Source organism: Brachypodium distachyon, chromosome 2 (genome assembly GCF_000005505.3).
Source record: "Brachypodium distachyon strain Bd21 chromosome 2, Brachypodium_distachyon_v3.0, whole genome shotgun sequence".
In the NCBI taxonomy this organism is placed as follows: Eukaryota; Viridiplantae; Streptophyta; class Magnoliopsida; order Poales; family Poaceae; genus Brachypodium; species Brachypodium distachyon.
In genome coordinates, this window is record NC_016132.3 from 17,555,959 (window position 1) to 17,574,971 (window position 19,013).

Here is a 19,013-nt window from a genome sequence, read left to right on the forward strand (position 1 = left end):
AGGTTGTTTGGTGCATGATGGGGCCGCGTCGCTGCCGCCGAATTGTCCGTCCCGCGTGTCGCCCAGCTGCACTGAAAACGCTAGCTACAGCTATCTGGCCCCCGATCCGTCCCTGTGGAGTAGCAAAGGGCCAAAGAAACAGAGAGGTGGCAGCAGCTGCGCAAGGAACCGACGTTTTTCGCATCGTCGTGTCGTGGAATCGCAAAGAAAACAACACCTGTATTGTGTGTTTTCACATCGACGTTTTTTTCACATCGTCGTGGAATCCCTACAAAAGCAGTCTTCTGTCACTTTATTGTGTGTTTTCACATCCATATGTTAGCAGAACTAGCAGTAACCCGTTAATTTTCAGCTCGACCAACAACTGTAAGAATCTCACAAGTTTTCTCCTGGTCGGATCAAATCATCCTCTTGCTTGAAAACATTTTTATGGACTCCTCAAACTTAAAAGGGCAAAGAAAAGAACTGTTCAACGGCGTTCAGAACTGACTGTCTTGTGTTCCAGTCAAAGTTCCTCCTACCGGCGGCATTGACGGGTAGTACCATTCTAGACTAGTATCAAATTCATTCTTGGGATATCTCCCGCACTAGCTCCGGAGAACTTCCCGGGGTCTTGAAACCGCTCGGCCTGCAAGCAATAACAAAATGTCAATCCAGTTGATGTATGAAGACCAAGTAAACTGTCTTCTAGTCATATCAGCTCCTCGCATTTAGATAAAACTTCAGAGTCTGTCGAACATTTCAAATCAATTTGCATCCAGCAATCACTATCAGAATGACAGAACTCAGTATGTACACAGCGGAACAAGAATTTACATCAAGTATGAGCCTCCGGTAATTTTAAACACAACCCAAGAAAATAAGATCAAACAGGATTCAGCAAAAGCAGTGACTTCAAGGGTGTAGTGGCACAGACGCTTTGTTCTTTTATGCATTTGCCCATGCAGTCCTGAGTCCTTGTTCTGCAAGGACCTAATCAGATGGCTGGCCTCTTGGCCTCTTGGGTGCAGCTGGCCTCAATTAGGAGGAAAATTCAGCATTTCTGGAAAATGAAACATGAAAAAATAGTCAGTATGATACCTGTATACACATTCTGGAATAAACATCATATGAAAGCTTTGGTATTTTTAACATATTTTCCTTCGTGTGTGCCACATTACAGTTTTCCACTCAATATACTTCCATATCTAATTCATGTAAAAAATGACGTTACAGTGAATTCACATTATCAATATCCCAGCATATACATCTTCACAGCAGGGTAAAAAGGACTTCTGTAACCTGAAAGTATTAACTGTGCATACCATCTGTTTTTACCATCTGTTTTTTTACTTCATCCTATGAGCAAGCAAAATATCCATCAATCACAGTTACAGGTGTGATTGAGATATTACCCCTTAGCAATACCTCATCAAAGCTATGTCATTATTAGTTGTTCCTTTTTCATGATATGTTGCCAAATTTCATGGGCAAGGCAAACTTGGGCTGAGACCAAACATACCCATACATATGTCTAACCCTTAACCTGATCCCCTTCACCTTATTCAGTGTGGTGATTCTCTTAACTTATTCATCATAGCTGTATCCAATCTCCCGCCCCAGCAGTCTGCATCGACCGTCCTTCAACTTGACAGCATTCCTCCCTTCCCCTCCATGTCCAATCTGTTCCCAACCCTTCCTTCGGAATGCAGAAATAACAGAATCATGGTACATGGCAAGTGCACCTCCTCCCCTTACACATTCTAATCTACACGGCTATACAAGATTCAAGAGTGCATAGCTGTTGGTCCTCTGCATTTTCAATTGGAACCACCACAACCATATTTTTTTGAATCTAGGGGGGAACATGTACTTCATCTGAAATTAATTTAGTAAAATACTCTTGTCGGGGTTTTAGTTTAAATTTGAACGGAGGGAGTACTAATTAGTTACCAAGACTCTACAATATCAGTTATCAAGACTTGATACGTAAAACACAGTAATCAAATTCAGCTGCTAGTTTCAAAATTCAGCCCAATCTACCTACCAGCAAGGCATCAGATACCCGTATGTGCCACAGTGACTTCCATCATGGTTTGCAGCAAAAAGGATAAGCACTAGGATTCAGCTTCTTTTTCCTTTTCCTGGACCGTCAGGTTGGAACTAATAGATGATTATAGTAATTTACAAGCCACTTAAGTCATCTCTGTCTGAATCTATACGAGTGACCGTGCAAGGACATGATTTGAATTGTTTGAAAACCTTCACTCGTACTCAGATTCTAACAGGACCAATTTGCATTAGAAAATAAGAGATGACACTGTGATTTCGTATTGATTCAAAAAATAGAAGCCGAGTCGGATTCAAGATCACAGTTTCGTTCAATCATAATTATCACGAGAAATATTATTTTGCCACTATAGCATCCCAGTCCACCAGAATGTTCTCGATTAATATCCTGGTGTCACTAGACGTCAGTGAACCAATGGTCATTCTTATTACTAACATACTTGTTTGATGAGCTAACAATAATCCATGAGGTTCGCATAAAGCTAGACTCTGAGTCTCTAATACTCACCCACGTTCCAAGGGTACATTTTAAACAAAATAATAATTTAGAGACCAAGTTTACGTGATGAATATACAAATTTTAGTATGAACACTTGGGCTAGGAGAACAATAAGAGATTTCTTCGGTAGTGTAGCAAAGTGCAATCTGTCACCCTCCAATATCTAGGCTGTAACACTACATGAAACATAGTAAACACTAGCATATAAGATTTTGGATAGCAGAAATGGATAACACTAATACAAAGGGACTTGGAAACTATCAATAGCATTTTCTGCACAGGTCCCATGCTTAAACAAAAAGAGACATCCTTTTAGTCAGAAATTTCCGTATATTCCTTTCAAGCAAGAGAAACTACCTTCCAAACTACCCAGTATGAGGAGGTAAATTTGGAACCGAGCCTGTATGGTGGTGCACGAGATCCTCCATCCCAGGTTTCAACTCCCTATTGCAAAAGTCATCATACTCTTCCTTATCTCCTGCCTTCTTCTTCACCTCCACCACCAAGAGGCTCGGTGTAAGCTCAAATATCTCAGCCCCAATTGTCAATGGCCCCTTCTCCCCTTCCCTCGTGCCTTCTAGGCTTACACGCCAGTCCTTCCGCCTAATGGAGAAGCTCTTCACCTTCGCAATCTCCTCCAATTTTGAAATGATAGTTTGCATGGGCTCTGCTGAGATGAATCTCATTTCGTTCCCTCGCTCCTCAAACAGTCCTGATAAATCAAATCCTTTCGAGAAGGATATGATGTCAAATGCATTAAGACTTGCTGGGCGTGTGAGTCGCCCAGCAGGTCGCTGCCGCTCCTCTGACGATAGGGTGGCAGGGCAGGATGCCACAGACGAGTCTGACTCCCACCCGGACTCATCCTCCTCTTGTTGCGGTGGCGGTGGCAGTGGCGGCGGAGGAGGAGGCTCAGTAGGTTCCAGCCCAAGCTCGTCATTGTCACCGTCCACCACGCTGTGCAGCTGATCATCTTCCACATAGAACCTGACAGGCCGAAAGCCCTTTTGAAACCACCTGCTCTCCATGACCTGGGCCACGGTGATCCTTGTCTCCGGGTTGGTGTCAAGAAGACGATTCAACAGACTGGTAAGATCCTTGGAGAACCATCTCGGGCACCGGAATTCCCCTCTGTAAATCTTTCGGTACATGGCCATAAGGTTCTGGTCATGGAAGGGGAGGTACCCGGCCATGAGCACGAACAGGATGACACCGCATGACCATATGTCGGCCTTGGCGCCGTCGTAGCCGCGGCGCGCGAGCACCTCCGGCGCGACATAGGAGGGCGTGCCGCAGAACGTGTGGAGGAGGCCGTCGGGGTGGAACTGGTCGGCGACGGCGGAAAGGCCGAAGTCGGAGACCTTGAGGTCGCCCCGCTCGTCGACGAGGAGGTTCTCGGGCTTGAGGTCGCGGTGGAAGACGCCGCGCGCGTGGCAGAAGCCGACGGCGGAGATGAGCTGCTGGAAGTACCGGCGCGCGGTGTCCTCCTTGAGGCGGCCCTTGGCGACGCGGGCGAAGAGCTCCCCGCCGCGGACGAACTCCATGACGAAGTAGATCTTGGACTTTGTTGCCATGACCTCGAAGAGGCGCACGATGTTGGGGTGGCGGACGCGGCGGAGGATGGTGATCTCGCGCTTGATCTGCGGGACGAGGCCGTGGCGGAGCGCCTTCTCCTTGTCGAGCACCTTGATGGCGACGGTCTCCCCGGTGTCGGCGTGGCGGGCGTGGTAGACCTTGGCGAAGGTGCCGTGGCCCAGGACGCGGCCGAGCTCGTAGCGCCCCAGCAGGAGCCCCCCGCGCTTGCCGTTGCCGCGCCCCACGGCGGACGACGGCCGCGGGCGCTGCGGCGACGGGTCCCGCGACGACGGCGGGGTGGCCGCCATGGGGGGGAGGGAGGACGGACGAGCGGAGGCACGCGGGAAGAGGCGGATTGGGTGAGTGGTGGGGGGGAGGGACGGGTGGCCGGCGTTTAGAGGGATGATCAGGAACAAACAGGAACAGCTTAGCTAGCTTTAGAGCTTTCCTGTTGTTTCGCTCTTTTGATGCGCTGGTTGCGGTTGGAGTCGGTCAGGCTCCAGAGAGGTTTCCTTTTTGTTTTCGTCCTCTTCCACCTTCTTATAAATGTTTTCCTCCCGTGTTTACAGCTCAGTGCCACTTTTTTTTTTGAGACACGACAGCTCCTGTTTCTCAATTTTTTGTACTAGCAGCTTCCATTTTGACGGTGTGCTGATGTCAGGCGCCCGCACCGTCCCAACGTCAACAATCATTGACCTCCGCAGCTCGCTCAAATGAAGGCCGTCCGTCTATGATTACTTCGTTTAAGTTAGACTTCTTGAAATTTCATTAATTTATTAAAACATCAATATCTACGGTTCTAAATTTGTTTTAAATACATCGTGATTTAAATTTGCATAGTGCTAGTTTATTGACCTGTTCATAATCTTATCTGGGAGGATGGAGAGGAGGATGTCAGCACCTAATATTAAGATGGACAGGGAAGCGTGCATTTTAGATAACTTTGTGTAGGTTTCATTTGAGCGCTCAACATTTTGAAAGAAAAGAAAATGGTTTCACGTCATGCGCACGTAGAGTTGCGACAAATACTAGTTTCTTCTTCTTCTCGAAAAACGCTCCTTTCCTGATTTTTGCTTGATTTTTCATCAATTAATTGGACGACTATATTCTTCTTAATTAATATATTGAGTCCCCGGACTCCGGTTCGTTCAAAACGCCCCTTCCCCTTCCTATTTTCACCGAAGACAAATGTCTAAACAATCAAGTGAAGATGTAAATACACGTGGGATAATGGTGAGGTACTACCGTACTACGTATAATCGAACTGGACCACGAAAACAATCGCAAATTTAGATCCTTCCACGCATCAGCCGATCTGCCAAACTCCAACTTGCAGACCTTTTTTTCTTCTCCTTCTTCAAGTCTCTTTCCTTGCATCTAGAACCTTCGACGCATCAGCATGCATCTTCCTGCGCTAAAACACTTCAGCAGCAATCCAGTTCAGGCCAATTCAGGCCCCACACATGCATACTCCATTTTGTCTCTCTCCTTTCTTTGCCCTGAATGATTACTGGCCAAGTGTTTTAGCAAATGACAAACAAGAAAACAACGACAGCCTGGCCTGAAGAATTTTCAAAGACAAGTTGCATCCCCGGCTTGCGAGTTTACCATCCTGACTACCAGGATACGAATATCCCAACCAGATCAAGTGACGAGAAGAAGAACTTTAAAAGTATTTCGCTTCTAATAAAGCCCAACGCCGGACTTCACTTGGTTCCAAAATCTAACACCCACCGCATCTTAGAAAAAAGAAACATGTCCCATGTCATTCTCGATTCACATACGTCTGGTTTGAATGTACGGTCTCAAGAGTCTTTCCCCTGTCCAATAAACCATGTCACATGTCATCCAAGATTCTCGAAAGGGATCGAGTCTATTCGTCAAGTCTCGACCTACCATGTCACGCGAAATTGACATGAACCGTTGCCCCTCTCCACCACCCGCGATCTTTGTTTAGATCCTCCCTTGGTCAGAACGCTTTTCTTAACCATCGGGCGTGAAGTTGAAATATGTCCGTGATATGGGGAATGAATTCTGGCCGTCCAGATAAATTTATGTTCATAGCCCCACCCTTCTAAATCTTACTTATACAGTACTACTTGCATGGAATGTCAAAAGGATCAGAGGGGTGGGTATAATCGGCCAATTCAGCACATTCTCGTTTGTCCTGGCCGTGTGGCACCTTTTATCTTTTTTTTCCTCCTAATAATCTGGCCCGAATTCATCAGGACAGGTTGGAGAGTATATTGTACGGACGGGCCGCGTCGCATCTCCGCGGCGTGCACTCAGGCGGGTTTGGACACGGGAAGGCCAGCCGATGCCGACGCCGACGCGGGACGCGGACAGTGGCTTGCGGTGGCGGGCTGGATGGAGTGTACGTTCTGGGCGGCGCGTGCAGCGTGGAGCCAGCCAGAGCAACCAGGGTTGATGAGGGTCGGCCGTCGGCGTCGGTGGAAATTTTCCATCCTGTTGGTCTTCTGGTGGCAGCGAACGTGGGCGGTTTGGTACGGCTGCGACTGCAAGGGACGTGGGACGGCGGGAGCGCTCGGGGGAAGCGCGGTCAGCCGGGGACGGCGGAGTCAGCGGTTGGCCGCCGAATAAGCAACGGATTGTAAAGTCGGACGATCCAACCTGTACTGTACGCCGACCATGGAACATGAATCGTGTACTCTCTTCTTTTTCGAGAAACTAATCGTCTACTCTTCCGAGCTGGGATATGAGTACGTAGTTGACTCTAGGTTGGGCTGGAATGAGCATTTTTGTTGTACTGGGCTCACGTTTCGCATGGGAAGGATACGGGTCTGGGCTGGGCCTGGAGACGGCCGAGCTTGGATATCGACCATATGCTGACTCCTTGAAAAGTTAAGGATTGATATATTTTTCTAAATCCATACCGACAAAGGATGAAATTAAATAAAATATCTTACGATTATATTCCCATCTCGTTGTAGTCTTCATGCCGACGAGACCGGCACTATAAACTCAACACGGTGTTTTTCCTTTGGAAAAGATTAAAAATTGCTATTTCTTTCTGTTCTAATTGAGCGTCGCCACACCACAAGTAGATTATCAAGTCCGACATAATAAGGGTTTATTCAGCTTATAGGATTTTGAAATCATAAAAGTACGTATAATGTTACTAGAAGCTAACAAATCCCTGCTCACACTAGAAGCTAACAAATCTGCAATACTATTTTGACGACGATTAACTTCCACGTGTAATCACCTCCCTTGGACAATGGAATAATCCAACTCAATAATCAATTGAGCGTAGATGGACCGGTCGAGTCGAGCCTTCAGCGCCACCGCACTATCAGTTTATAACACCACCGGCGCATCCGAGATTAGATGCACCACCCGAATCCCTTCCAGCAGCACTTAATTCGGCCTCATAAGCATCGCGACACCTTGATGGATACTGACAAGACACTGCCAGAACCATCCCCGATTCATCTCGGACGACATCGCCATACTCAACATCTCTATTAGACAGAAACGACCCATCAACTGAAACTACCAACCAACCTGTGGTTGACGCCCGAAATCTACCACCTGCTTTGCCTAATGCTAAAATCCTTAGAAACTAGGATTACAAAATAAGTCAAGTTGAAATCCTGCAAACCGAAAACAAACCATCCAGCCCTAGCCGCCACCCACCGCTCCCCTACAGATCGATCTCGTCTCCCGGCCGGCCGGGGAACGACGTCCCTGCTTCTACTACATTTAGTCCTTTAGCATGTCTTCAAAAACCAGGGTTTGGTCAACCGGCAGCTGAGTTATGGTGGTGATGGCGGTACTGTGCGGGTCAATAATAAGGTTTTTCCGACTCCTCATCCGCCTCGTTGACGGCGATCCTGTCGGTGGCGTTGAGGAGTGCGGGACGGTTGGTCGCTACTCTTCTGGAGTGATGGATCTGCTTATGCGTTTGTGCTTTGCATGTCATCTACGCGTATCGGTTTATTGGTTCTTTTTCTGATCGATGAGATTCGGCCAGCTTCGACCTCATCTCGGAGTTAGTTCGGCCTGGTCTTCGCGCATCCGTCTGGCTGGATCTGGGATGGTCCTCCAACCCTCTTCATCGTTTTTTTTGTCTGGGACGGTGGTCTGTTTCTCATATCACTGTCACCGGCATCTTCTGACTCTGACCGGCGAATTCCCGGCTGCTACGTCAACAACGGTTTCCTGGCTCCAACGTGGTTCGAAGGTCCAGAGACAGTATCGAGCTTCGCTCACGACACGCCACCGGCGAGTGCGGGAGGAAGACAACAACGTTTACATACAAGAACTTGCGTGCAATCTTATTTTATTTTAAAGACGGTTCCGTAAAGATGGATTGATTAATATATGGGCTTAGTACTTCTCGCAAAAATAAAAATAAAAATCCTGCAAAACCGAGCGAGCCCTGCCAGTACGCTAGATGTACGAATAGTATATTTTTGCCTCATCATGCTAAAGTGATTGTACAATTTGATATCGACGACTGCGGCATCCAGCCGGGCCAGATGGCATCCGACGCAAGCGCCAAAAGGCCGGACACGAGCACACTACCAGTCTTTGCACTCTGGCATCAGTGGCATGGCAGTCCACCTGGAACCCCGGCCAGCGGCGGGCTCTTTCGCCTGGAAACGGGAACCGAACACCAAACCAACCAACTCCCCCCTCCCTTCCCGTGCCCCCACTCCAATGATCTGCCCAGTAGCCGCCTCCACCCCGCTCCTCTGCCCCATCCCCGCACGCCTCTCGCGCCCACTGCTCCCCGAAACAGGTAACCGCCGGATCCCCAGTTCCTCTCGATTCCCCAACCTTATCGCGGATGACACCATGAGGGTTTACTAGATCTTCTTCCTCCTCGGCAGCAGTAGGCACACGGGCCACAGGCAATTCCCATCCCCGTCTCCGCCCGAACGGCAGAAACCTCCGCCGGTTCCGCTCCGGCCTCTCCCCCGCCCTCGCCGCGGCCGCGCCGACGATGGACCTTTCTCCGCGGAAGGATCTGTACCCGCACGTCGAGCCCTACGACACCGGCCGCCTCAAGGTCTCCGACGTCCACACGATCTACTACGAGCAATCCGGGAACCCCGGCGGCCATGTGAGTGCCCACCGGCCACCGCCGAATTCACGCTTCTCTCTCCCCGCTGCCATGATCTCTCCCTCTTATTATGAGCCTCGTCGTGAGAAAATCGGGCTGCCATTTTTTGTTTCCGCAGCCTGTCGTCTTCCTCCACGGCGGCCCTGGAGCTGGGACGTCGCCGGGGAACCGGAGGTTCTTCGACCCGGAGTTTTACAGGATCGTGTTGTTCGACCAGGTCAATTTCGATCCCCGTTCATCTCGCATCGTTGTTCTGAGGAGACCGAGTTGCTTGATTTTGATTACGTTTGCTTGCAGAGAGGCGCGGGCAAGAGTACTCCTCATGCTTGTTTAGAGGAGAACACGACCTGGGACTTGGTGTCTGACATTGAGAAGCTCAGGGAGCATCTGGACATTCCGGAGTGGCAGGCAATTGCAACGATCTTTTTTTTTCCCTCAAGAATTTTATTGCTTTTATGGCTTTCAGTAAATGAATTCACTGTTGTGAGAATAGTGTAGGTGTTTGGCGGTTCGTGGGGAAGCACCTTGGCGCTTGCTTACAGCCAGACTCACCCTGACAAGGTGAGTAATGTACTCTGTGTCATAGCTCTTGCAATTGTGTGAATCTGAAACAAAGTTGCAAAAAGCACTATATTGTAGATTCCACTAATGCTCTACCGGATGCTTTTTAGGTCACTGGCATTGTTATAAGAGGCATTTTCTTGCTCAGGAAAAAAGAGCTTGATTGGTTCTATGAGGGTGGTGCAGCAACCATTTTCCCAGATGGTATGTTTTGCTACTATAAAAAAAGTAAAAAAAAAAGTATTTGGTTAAATATCACTGGCCATTCAAAATATAAATAATGCTAGTAGTTCTGTATATTATGTCCCTTTGAGGAATTCCACTCAAAGTTGTCCAAATAAAATAATACACAAAATTGACGAGTAGACAATTTTCTTTTGTCAAAACCATTCAAGTTTCATATGAAATGCAAACCTTGTATTTTGATTTGCAGTATGCAGTTGTTGGGTGAATTGGTTATTTACTTTAGTCTTAATATGCAGCATGGGAACCATTTAGAGATTTTATTCCAGAGGACGAAAGGAATTGTTTCATAGCTGCATACAGCAAAAGGTTAACTTCCTCTGATGCTAATCTCCAGGTAGACCCATCCCTCTATGTTGCTTGCTATATTAGACGGGGCATTTTCATAGTTCCCAAAGAGTCTAGCACTTGTTCTTTATTGCTTCTGGTTGGAATTTATACTGGCAGTTGTACCGATTGTTTGGCTGAACATACATGAATTACCATTATTTTATCATTTAGATTGAAGCTGCTAAGAGATGGACAATGTGGGAGATGATGACTGCACATCTTATTCAAAATCATGAGAACATCAAACGGGGGAATGATGACAAGTTTTCATTGGCAAGTCATTTCGCGAGCATCAGTATCTTTTTTGGTAGCACTATCTTTTGATCAGCTTAAGCTATTTTATTTTAAAAGTTGACCAACTAGCTTCCTACTACTAAAAATATTTAGTTTTTAGCTTAATTTAGAGAACAATACAATAGTTCCTTTGAAGGGCTATGTATAACTATTATCTACATATCTGTTGATAGTTTGGACTGCCAGAAGTGCAATTTTGTACATAATCACTATATATTATCCTTTGCAATTAACATACTTCCTCTTATGCTAGTACACTGATAATTGCTGCTGGTTACTGTAGATATCCGCAAGGACTAAAAATAGTTTTTGTACTTTGTTCTGAGACTACACACCTACACCATGTATATACACTTTCTTGTTGCTGTAATATCTAATAATTTCAACACTTTCTATTATAATTTTTTTTGTAACACGTGGTTAACTTCCTTCAGGCATTTGCACGGATTGAAAACCACTACTTTGTGAATAAGGGTTTTTTACCCTCTGATTCACACCTACTGGACAACGTTGACAAGATTCGGCACATTAAAGCCTTTATTGTACAGGTACATGTTTATTCAAGCTTTTTTGTGTTGACAAAGGTGTGTTCATGTTGGATATAACTTTGAGTGTTTGTGCTCATGAGCTAATACAAAAGCTTTGTTTCCTAAAGTTTGTTAATCTGGAAAATGAATATTGGTGCTTCGTGTATTATTTTTCAATTTTCATGCTAAACAGAAGTTCCAGAAAAGGCACATTCGGACGTTATTAACGATTATCATGTTGCAGGGCCGGTATGATGTTTGCTGTCCTATGATGTCTGCTTGGGATCTTCATAAAGCTTGGCCCGAAGCTGAATTTAAGGTAAACTGGTAAAGTTCTTTCAATCATTTCCATGTTTCAAAAAAATCATTATGCTGAAAACTACTTCCTCCGATCCATAATAAGTGTCGGGGATGTAGTGCAAATTCCCGACACTTACTTATTATGGATAGGAGGGAGTATATGCTTTTTTGCTTGATATTCCACATTGTACCTGAAGCTCCAAGGTATGATGACTGTTTTTTTGGTAAATGTAGTAATAAAATGCTCAGGCCATTTTATATGACTGTCAGATTGGATGACTGCCAGATTGGGCACTCATGCTTCTGATTAGTTTGCTGTTGCCACGACGTACATATTACTTACCTGCCATATGTATAGTATAATCTTGATCCTGGATATCATTTGACATGGTTTGTCGTGCATACTGGTCAGTCAGGCATCTCTTCTCTATAATTGCAGGTGGTTCCGGATGCAGGACATTCGGCCAATGAAATTGGCGTCGCTGCTGAACTGGTATCAGCTAACGAAAAGTTTAAAAGCATGTTGAGAAAATGACGAGGCATAAAACCCACAGCACCTTCAGAAGCATTTTCGCTCGTTTTCATTGGGTGACCTTGTGCAATAAGAACCGGTACACGCTAGCAGTTAATAGCAACTTAGCACGGCCTGATTGTATGAGCCAAACGATTCTCCATTCAATCAGAGTTTGCCATTGCAATTTTGTTCTAGGTTATTTTCAAATCTATTTTGAGATTATCACTTTCTCCATTGGTCCGTAGCAGGGCATAAAAGTTATAGCTTGCTTGTATCGAGCTGTTCCACAACCTTGTTACATAACATTACACCAATCCGACAAGTCAATCCCAGGGCCTGACGCTCTAGGTCTACGAGTTGAAACCAAAACACACAACATACTAACTAAATAGCACTGAAAAGAAATACATGCTATGTCAGCAAATTCACTTGCCACTACAGCAACTTGCTTCATCTCCAGAATCCAGTCCAGGGTCCTACGCGACACAGGTGCTGCCACAGATCAAGTGCCTGCAGTAAAAGAGGCGTTATAAGATGGTTATGTCATAGTATTTGACAAAGGTGGATTTTTTTTTGAGATAGTTGCTCGCATAATGGCAGGGTCAAAATCGGCAGTGCGAATTGCTAGAATTCTTGGAAAATCTTGTCTAGACAGCAGCAGCAGTTCATAGATTATATACTTCTAGGGATTTTGACCTTATCAAGGGAGCAAGATTTCATGAACAACATCACAGTACACAAACCTGAAGAACAGCTCTGAAAGTAGTGTTATGTGCTCACGCCATTACAGTACACAACCGATGAATCAAAGGGGCAGAGAATTGGGTGCTTACTTAATCGAGCAGCCAGAGCTTCGCCTAGTCTTCTTCTTCCTGGCCACCATCGCCTCCCTTCTCCTTGGTGGCTGAAGGACCACCTTGATGGCAGTGTCGAAGACAGCCTTGACGTTCTGGCATGGCCAACAGCATCACCACCAAGTCACTATCTCGCGGTTCATTATCAAACACATGGGTCTACCTTAAAATGACCTAACAGCAAACTCTTGGTCAAACCATAAGAACCGCTGGTCTCGGCTGTACCTGCTGCGTCTTCGAGCTGCACTCGATGTAGGCCGCGGCGCCTATCTGCTTCCTAAGCTCTTCGCCCTGAATAAAGGGAAATTTGACACATTATAACAGGATGTTTATGCTACAGATTGTTCAAAAGACGCAGACAGGCAGAGAGGGCAAACCTGTGCAGTTGTGATTGTTGAAGCACCAGGGTGGTCGGCGAGGTAAGCTCTGTGGTCACGGAGATCTGAACAAAATCACAGCGAAACCACCATTAGCCATGGGAACAAGTATGCAGAAAGATGCCGCCATTGTGCACAAGCTCCTCACCTAGCTTGGTCCCGACAAGAACAATCGGAACATTCGGCGCGAATCGGCGAAGCTCCGGCATCCACTGCTCGGCCAGACACAGAACGATAATCAGTTTCAGAACATTCAGGCAAAATTACAAGCATTTCCTTATCAGCAAAAAAAAGAAACAAGCATTCCTGAACTTTTTGGTCAGGCGCTGTACCTTCTTAAGAACATTCTCGTAGCTCGCGCTGCTGATGAGGGAGAAGGCGAGAACGAATATGTCCGCGCCTCTGTAGCTCAGCGGCCTGAGCCTGCTGTAGTCTTCTTGCCCTGAGCGGAAGAACAGAAACCACGACAAGAGCTTCAGGTTCTGAACTCTGAAGACTAGTACCAGCAGCAGCCGCAGCAAAGCAAAATCTCAGAAATGTGAATCAAGAGGGGATCGAGAAGCAGGTACCAGCGGTGTCCCATAGGCCGAGGTTGACGATGTTGCCGTCCACGGAGACGTTGGCGCTGAAGTTGTCGAACACCGTGGGGATGTAGTCCTGCCACAACACCAGAGCAAATAAAACAGAGCGCCGCCTTCAGTTAGTCAATCAGTCAGTCAGTCTCTTGTGACCGAGAAACCGCAGATCGGGGACTGGACGAGGTACTGAAGAGCAATGGGAGAAGCAGCTGGGATCCTGAAGGGAGCCAGGAGGTTGAGGAGAGGAGGACGTACTGTGGGGAACTTGTTGCTGGTGTAGCAGATGAGCATGCAGGTCTTGCCCACGGCGCCGTCCCCCACCGTGACGCACTTGATGAACTTGGTCACGCTCATCTCTTCCTCCTCCTCCTTGGCCAGCGAAGCACAGCTCTCAGCTCTCTCGGGCTCTTCTGACTGAGAGGAAGCTTGGAGTGGGAGGAAGGGAATGGGGGCAGGGACAAGGATACCTGTCTTCTCTGGGAAGCCAAGCAAAGGAAGGGGAAGAAGCCGTGCTTGGTCTGGCTCCTTGAAGAAAGAACCCCCCGGGCGCTGGTGGCTGGCTGGCTCCTGTGTTTACTGCTGGGCGCTGGCTAGCTGGGGCAGGCCGGCCTCGGGTGGCGTGGCGTAAATGCGGGGCATGGGACGGGGTGCATGGAGCAACTACGAGAAGAGCTTTGCTACCGCTGGCAGGTTGGACGGCTGCTCCTCTGCTTCCTCTACTACTGTCAATGTCAAGTCATTTGCAAAGCCAGGCCAGTGTGGACCGACCGTGGTGGACCGTGGACGGCCTCGAAAAGCAGCCAACGGAAGCACAGGTCTCTCAGGTGAGTCGGCTCGGCTCTGCGTTTTCAAAATCTTCTTTCTCCCGTTCTTTTTTTACCACTACTTCCTCGTGATTTAACATTTCCATGTGAGCCTCGGTGAACCGTAAATTGAACGAGATTGACCTTGTCTGGAGCACTATGCGTCCTTGTTATACTCAATGTCAACCTAACACAGGGAGTATAAGACTACACGTACGTAAGGACACGCTGATGCGGTACTGCATCAAATGGTTCTGTACACCTCGCCACGATTTCGAAAACCAGGAGAGGGAGAAGGCGTACTCGGTGAAAAAAAAACGAGGCGCTCCTACCCACGTGGATGCACGCTAAACTCCAAATCAAATTAACTACTGTATCATGTCCCGTTTAGACAAAAGGCTGTCTCTGTGATCCTACTCTGAACCACAAGATTCAAACCGGCGAACACTTCGAGAGAGAGGGATAGAAAGCGAAAGGAACAATCTTTGCTGTTGTTTATTTGGTTTCGAGCGAAAGGAAACTTTGGGTTGCTGCGCGAGCAATATTCAAATCTCAGGCTCCTCGTCTCGTTCAGTAATCCCGCTAGTAGTATATTCTTCGTTTCATAATTTTTGTCTTAAATTTGACAAAAATGAACATATCTATGCTTAAAAAGTGTCGACAAGAATTACGAACGGATGTAGTAGATTATTTAAGCATAACAACGAACCAACCCTAATCACACACCGACGCGTGGGGCCAGGTCGCCTCGGGACCCCACACGCCAGCGACGCTCTTCTTTTCGCGCTCCTCCTCTTTCGCGTCTTCTTTCACGCCTCGGTCGGTCTGCTTGCGATGCCCGGGGAACCTTTTGACCGGCCGCTCACTCACCCAACCCGAGCGCGTCGTCGCATAGAAGTGGCCGTTCGGGAGCGGTTTTCGAGGCGCTGATCGTTCCTCGCCCGACTGGTGGCGGCGCCTGTCGTCCTGCTAGTACGTTGCGCTCGTGGAGTCCTCCACGTAGTACTACAACTCTGTGCTGTTGAGGAATAAATGGGGAGAGTCCAAATTCACCGACCCCTGGTCCTTCGTACCCGACCCGTGTGGTTCGTGCCGGATTCCCCGTGGAGCGGCACGAATACGGTTGGGAGAATTGAATGGGGTAACGGTCTGGTGTGGCTTGGATTGGAAGATTCGTAGGGCCGTCGGAGCTTTCGCCGTTGCTGAGGAGAGGATGCACAGGCTGCGTGTCGGTCCGCACCCTTGGCCCACGGGTTAGGATTCAGGCCCAGTGGGCTGAGAGGACTTCTTTTCGTCGCACGTGTGGGTCAAGTCAGCTCTCGCTCCTGCTGTCAAAAGAAAAGAAAAAGTTCAGCTCTCGCTCCAGCAATCAAGGCTGGCTGCTATACGAAATAATCAACGCTGGTCAGGAGGTCGAGATACAGTACCGACCTAGTAGAACCTACAGCCCGCTCACTGACAGGTCGACACCAGTAGTAGACTTAGCCATCAAACCCCACCTGATAGTGAAAGATCGTTGTTATTCTGCTCCTACGGCGCGACCTCTCCCGCTCGCAGTTTTCGCGGCACCTTTGCTTCCCGTTAAAGCAGAGCGAAAACTAAGCTAATGCTCTTCCGTCCTCCTCACTGCAGGGCGTCGGCGCCGCGCGCCCAGATGCTTCTCCCTTCGCACGCCCACCGCCGTCCTCCTCTCCCGCGCCGCCGCAGCGTCGTTAGCCATGCTACCTCGCCGCGGGGAGCAGGAGGCATCATCGCCATCCTCGCCTTCGTCTTCCTCACCGCCGCCTCGCTCCACCATGCCTCCTCCCGAGCGCGCGCCCGCGAACGCCGCATCGCCGACCGCCGAGTCCCGCGACTTGGCGGCGCCGCCGCGCCGAGGGTCACCATCTTCTCTGCCCCGCTCAGCCCGGCCGATGGCGGCTCGCCCGAGCGGCAGGAACTCGCGCTGCGGTCCTGGCTGGCGCTCCGGGGCGACGTCAGCGTCGTGCTCCTCGGCCCCCACCCGCCGTCCGCAGCGCTCGCGGTCGCCGCGCGGCTGGGCCGCCGTGTCACCGTCGAAGCCGCCGTCGATTGCTCGTACGCACGCGCTCGCTCGCTGTCTCGCAATTTCTTCGCCGCGGCCGGAGACTGCTTTAGTTTGAGCCGCGTTTCGTTTCCTTTTTCTTGGTTCTAGGTTCACCGGGACGCCGTTCTTCCACTCCATGGTCGCGAGAGCGCAGGCTTCGGAATCCGACATCTGCGTCCTCGTCGACGCGGACGTCCTTCTGCTTCCTGAAACTGCCGCCTTGCTGACGAATCTCAGCAGAATCGACCATGATTGGCTCATTGTTTCGATGTCGCGCAACATCTCTGGTTTCGCCTACAATCTCTCTGAAAACGGCAACCAATGGGTACACGCAGACGGCCAAGTACTGAGCTTGACGAAGGTACCTTTTCTTCTACCTACAATAACTCCAAGTTGTTCTAGTTCATAACGAGGTACTACTATTTTGATCAATCCCTTCTGTTGCAGGAGATTCTAGGTGATAAGTGGGCAGCAGATAGCAGTGACAGGGGCCTCATCATGGCGTGGAACAATCCTAGGAATCCATTACTCGCAGGAGTTATACCTTCTTTTCTATATGGAAGAGGAGGACACTCTTGGTGGTTGATTCACGAGGTTATATCATCTCAAATGAGACTTGTATTCGATGCAAGCAGCCTGGTTCTTGGATTATACCCTGAAAATCTCAGTGCAAAGCGCGTTGCGGGTTCTGGTGAGAATGGTAGATTACCTGATGGATCCTGGGAGTTCGATGTGAACCGTCATCTCGCTGCGGTTTATGGGTCATACTGCTATCGTTTACCAGGAGTACATCATTCTCCAATGCTGTATGAAGTGATAAAGGATTCTGAAGATTACAAGTTAAGCAAAATTGAAGAGCTCACCCTCTCAAAATTTGTTACAGGTAAAGAACAGAATGTCCACACAGAGGGACAGAGCCATTGGCATAAAAAGAACATTTGCTTGTCTGATTACCTGCGAAGCCTTTCTTCAGAGACCTCGGAAGGCGACCGTGTTCCATATTCTTTAGGAGCGCTGTTACAATCTAGAGCTGATGAGAACAGGTCTGTTGTTCTTGGTGTGGCTGGTGCAAGTTACAGGGATATGCTTATGAGTTGGGCGTGCCGCTTGCGCCATCTTGGGGTCACAAATTTTGTAGTCTGTGCTCTTGACCATGAGACATATGAATTCTCTGTTTTGCAGGTAACAAGAGGCTCTTGAATTCATTGTACCATTCTTTCCTTGTTATGTGTTAGTTCGATTTTTCGCAAACTGGCAATTCATGCTCAAGCTTTTGATCCCTAATTCTAGGGTTTGCCAGTTTTCAGAGATCCATCGTCACCGAAGAATGTCAGCTTTGATGATTGCCACTTTGGGACCCCATGCTTTCAGCGAGTGACTAAAGTGAAATCACGCGTTGTTCTGGAGATTTTAAGGTTGGGGTACAATGTGCTGCTGAGTGATGTGGATGTCTACTGGTTTGATAATCCAGTGCAGTTCCTGTATTCTCTTGGTTCTGCTACATTTGCAGCACAATCGGATGAATACAATGAGACAGGTAACATTTACCTCCTAGACTCCTACTGAAAATATTGTTTGCAAATGTAGTAATGTTTCTTCCGAGTGATCTTCTTACCTAGTATCATAATAGTGTCTTTCTTGAAATACCTAGGAGGAATTTTTCTGAATTCTCATTGCTCACTGAGTCACTGTTGACAGGGCCAATCAACTTGCCGCGCCGACTTAACTCGGGTTTCTACTATGCCCGGTCAGACCACGCCACTATCACCGCAATGGAGATGGTGGTGAAACACGCGAACAAGTCGAGCTCGTCGGAGCAACCTAGCTTCTACGACATCCTGTGTGGGCAGGAAGGAGCCAATCGCCACGGCAACAACATCTGCCTGGAGCCCAGTACCAACCTCACCGTCATGTTCCTGGACCGGAATCTGTTCCCAAACGGAGCTTACAGGAGACTATGGGAAAGGCGCGATGTGCGCTCAGCTTGCAGGGAGCTAGGGTGCTTCGTCCTCCACAATAACTGGGTAAACGGGAGGAAGAAGAAGCTCCGGCGCCAGATGGCGTCTGGGCTCTGGGACTATGATCCTGGATCTAGGATGTGTTTGCATAGTTGGGGTGATGCAGGTAGCTTCAGAGTGATGGGGCAGTTTGATATGTCTGGCGACACTGACAGTTAACATGCCAATTCTGAAGATGTTCAAGAACTACTGGCTCGTTTGTGTTGACAAGGATTATCTGTGTTATGCACACCAAACCAACAAAAGAATTTTTGTTCATAGATCAGAATTGAGTGACAAACAACATCTGTACTACCAAACCAACAAGTTTGCAGCAGATTCAGTGGCATGCTTGACT

The 19,013-nt window shown here is 48.1% G+C and overlaps 4 protein-coding genes across 6 annotated transcripts; 2 read left to right on the forward strand and 2 right to left on the reverse strand.

Annotated features, from left to right (window-relative positions):
* Positions 1–324: 324 nt before the first annotated feature.
* LOC100836554 (CBL-interacting protein kinase 19) lies at positions 325–4,638 on the reverse strand. The gene is made up of 2 exons (XM_003568071.4): positions 2,906–4,638; positions 325–1,042 (listed from the first exon to the last, which is right to left on the reverse strand). The coding sequence occupies exon 1, from the start codon at positions 4,429–4,431 to the stop codon at positions 2,914–2,916; it is 1,518 nt and encodes a 505-aa protein (XP_003568119.1). The 5' UTR covers positions 4,432–4,638; the 3' UTR covers positions 325–1,042; positions 2,906–2,913.
* Positions 4,639–8,675: 4,037 nt separating this feature from the next.
* Positions 8,676–12,203, forward strand: LOC100832852 (proline iminopeptidase). 3 transcript variants are annotated; one of them, XM_003566000.4, is made up of 11 exons: positions 8,681–8,888; positions 8,980–9,212; positions 9,331–9,429; positions 9,510–9,620; positions 9,711–9,773; positions 9,884–9,977; positions 10,256–10,353; positions 10,518–10,619; positions 11,075–11,188; positions 11,412–11,486; positions 11,907–12,203. In XM_003566000.4, the coding sequence occupies exons 1-11, from the start codon at positions 8,699–8,701 to the stop codon at positions 12,000–12,002; spliced, it is 1,275 nt and encodes a 424-aa protein (XP_003566048.2). In that variant the 5' UTR covers positions 8,681–8,698; the 3' UTR covers positions 12,003–12,203. The 3 variants fall into 3 exon arrangements, with proteins under 3 accessions (XP_024315627.1, XP_003566048.2, XP_010231170.1); XM_010232868.3 differs by having other exon boundaries at positions 8,983–9,212; XM_024459859.1 differs by lacking the exons at positions 11,412–11,486; positions 11,907–12,203 and adding an exon at positions 10,924–10,984 and having other exon boundaries at positions 8,676–8,888.
* Positions 12,204–12,228: 25 nt separating this feature from the next.
* On the reverse strand, positions 12,229–14,435 carry LOC100833165 (rac-like GTP-binding protein 2). Its single transcript, XM_010232869.3, has 8 exons — positions 14,046–14,435; positions 13,782–13,869; positions 13,545–13,654; positions 13,361–13,424; positions 13,213–13,277; positions 13,061–13,126; positions 12,815–12,930; positions 12,229–12,491 (listed from the first exon to the last, which is right to left on the reverse strand). Exons 1-8 carry the CDS (start codon positions 14,142–14,144, stop codon positions 12,458–12,460), a joined length of 642 nt encoding a protein of 213 aa, XP_010231171.1. The 5' UTR covers positions 14,145–14,435; the 3' UTR covers positions 12,229–12,457.
* Positions 14,436–16,217: 1,782 nt separating this feature from the next.
* Positions 16,218–19,013, forward strand: LOC100833479 (beta-arabinofuranosyltransferase RAY1). The gene is made up of 5 exons (XM_010232871.3): positions 16,218–16,669; positions 16,767–17,019; positions 17,106–17,840; positions 17,949–18,195; positions 18,357–19,013. Exons 1-5 carry the CDS (start codon positions 16,248–16,250, stop codon positions 18,833–18,835), a joined length of 2,136 nt encoding a protein of 711 aa, XP_010231173.2. The 5' UTR covers positions 16,218–16,247; the 3' UTR covers positions 18,836–19,013.

Coding starts and splice junctions, on each gene's coding strand:
- LOC100833165 (XM_010232869.3), bottom strand. CDS start 14,144: ATGAGCGTGACCAAGTTCATCAAGTGCGTCACGGTGGGGGACGGCGCC. Junction 13,425..13,544: donor ACGAGAATGTTCTTAAGAAG/GTACAGCGCCTG, acceptor CTGGCCGAGCAG/TGGATGCCGGAGCTTCGCCG. Junction 12,492..12,814: donor AGCTCTGGCTGCTCGATTAA/GTAAGCACCCAA, acceptor CTTTTACTGCAG/GCACTTGATCTGTGGCAGCA.
- LOC100832852 (XM_003566000.4), top strand. CDS start 8,699: ATGGCAGTCCACCTGGAACCCCGGCCAGCGGCGGGCTCTTTCGCCTGG. Junction 8,889..8,979: donor CCCACTGCTCCCCGAAACAG/GTAACCGCCGGA, acceptor CCTCCTCGGCAG/CAGTAGGCACACGGGCCACA. Junction 9,430..9,509: donor GGATCGTGTTGTTCGACCAG/GTCAATTTCGAT, acceptor GTTTGCTTGCAG/AGAGGCGCGGGCAAGAGTAC.
- LOC100833479 (XM_010232871.3), top strand. CDS start 16,248: ATGCTTCTCCCTTCGCACGCCCACCGCCGTCCTCCTCTCCCGCGCCGC. Junction 16,670..16,766: donor GAAGCCGCCGTCGATTGCTC/GTACGCACGCGC, acceptor TCTTGGTTCTAG/GTTCACCGGGACGCCGTTCT. Junction 18,196..18,356: donor GGATGAATACAATGAGACAG/GTAACATTTACC, acceptor CACTGTTGACAG/GGCCAATCAACTTGCCGCGC.
- LOC100836554 (XM_003568071.4), bottom strand. CDS start 4,431: ATGGCGGCCACCCCGCCGTCGTCGCGGGACCCGTCGCCGCAGCGCCCG.